The sequence below is a fragment of the Zerene cesonia genome, chromosome 9 (genome assembly GCF_012273895.1).
Source record: "Zerene cesonia ecotype Mississippi chromosome 9, Zerene_cesonia_1.1, whole genome shotgun sequence".
In the NCBI taxonomy this organism is placed as follows: Eukaryota; Metazoa; Arthropoda; class Insecta; order Lepidoptera; family Pieridae; genus Zerene; species Zerene cesonia.
The window spans coordinates 3,773,927-3,775,671 of NC_052110.1; the positions used below are offsets into that span (position 1 = coordinate 3,773,927).

General features: G+C 33.8%; 1 protein-coding gene across 1 annotated transcript in view; it reads left to right on the forward strand.

The window, feature by feature from the left end:
* LOC119829160 (histone acetyltransferase type B catalytic subunit-like) overlaps positions 1-1,372 on the forward strand; it is an 8,152-nt gene extending 6,780 nt beyond the window's left edge. The window contains exons 6-8 of the mRNA XM_038351562.1: positions 275-392; positions 727-860; positions 1,211-1,372. Of these exons, the coding sequence (XP_038207490.1) occupies positions 275-392; positions 727-860; positions 1,211-1,372 (414 nt within the window). The remainder of the gene's footprint in view (positions 1-274; positions 393-726; positions 861-1,210) is intronic.
* The last annotated feature ends 373 nt before the right edge of the window (positions 1,373-1,745 follow it).

Here is a 1,745-nt window from a genome sequence, read left to right on the forward strand (position 1 = left end):
ATTATTCGCCAATAGACGTCAGGAAGAGCCATAATAAATTGGGACTACTCAAACGCCTCCTATTTGTTAAAAAAGTACGTTTAAGTACGATAAAACGCGAATATGACATTTTTTAAAAAAGATTCCTATCTAGATCGATTTATCGTCCCTGAAACCCCCTATATACTAAATTTCATGAAAATCGTTGGACCCGATTCCGAGATTCCAATTATATATATAAATATATATATACAAGAATTGCTCGTTTAAAGATATAAGATAATATACTGTTCAGGTTATTGGAGCCAAGGTAGTAACTAACGCCAGAACTCCAGGATCACGGTGCTATGGCTATGTAACAATGGCCAGTCCTCAAGATGCTGAGAACTGCATTAAAAATTTACATAGAACAGGTAAAAATTTTACTAAAAAAGAAAAGAAAGAAAGTATTAAAAAAATTGCCATACGAAAATATTTCTTATCTGGAATCCCGACCATTTCACTGCCATGTCGAACAAAAAAAACGGCAAGGCCGCATACCATCCTTTACCGAGGCAATTCAGGCCATTTATGACTCTATAACTATGTTGTGGATTAAATCAGAAACTTACGTTTCAGAAACCAACCAAGCCTTGTATAATCATAATGTATTTCATACTTCATTCAATTTAAACCAGTATTTTAAGAATTATGAAACCAAACAAAACTGATATATACCAGAACTAAAGTTGAAACAATTTTTAACAGAGTTACATGGGCGTATGATATCTGTGGAGAAAGCTAAGTCAGAATCAGAGTCATCATCGCGTCGTCAAGCGTCCGCTGTTCGTCCAGAACGGCGGCCAAGTAAAGAACGCAAAGAGGAGCCTAAGGAAAATGAGGTAGGTTTTTATTCTACTAGTCCTTTAGTGTCTTTAGGACCGAAATGATATCACAAAATGGCCCCATGGTCATGTCAAAGAAAGTCAGTCTCAAAAGTCACGTTCGCATTTATAGTATTAGTAAGAATAACAAATCATTTCAGTAATATCTTACATGCGTCTTAATATATTTATTGTTTTTAGAAATTGAGACATTAAGTGGTTTATCTTTGTCCTGTGTTTTCATGAAATAAATTTCTGTTTCGAATTACGTCAGCTTTATCTCATACTTACGAAAAATATAGAATTAGATATATACAGTCTGTAAACGCTTTTGTAAAGTTAGATTATTTTTATTCTGCACAATGAAGGAAAGCCAAGAAAGTGGTGAAAAATCGGGTGAAGTAAAACAGAAGAAGGATGGTGATGTTTCCGGTGCAGAGAGCACTCGTTCTACATCACGCACGAGGGAAAAATCACATCGGTCGGAAAAGGTATCATTTGTCTGCTATTATCTTGATGGTAAAAATTAATTTATTGTTTTAGCATAAGATTGCTATTGTAAACTGTATGATTGATAATGTAAACTGGTAAAATGTGCATCTTTTTTCAATTTTTAACAAATGTAAGATTTATTTCAATTGAATTTTTTTTGTCCAGGATGGAAAGACTAGGCGCAGTACAAGAAGTCGAGAACGCAGACGGTCGCCTAAAGAAGTGCTATCATTTTCGAAAATATGGGTAATTTTAATTAAAATAACACATTTAATTTTTGAATTAATGTTTTAAGTTTAAATAATGACTTCACCCGTTATTCATATATAGCCTATATATAAAATTCTCGTGTCACAGTTTTCGTTGCCATACTCCTCCGAAACGGCTTGACCGATTATGACGAAATTTTTT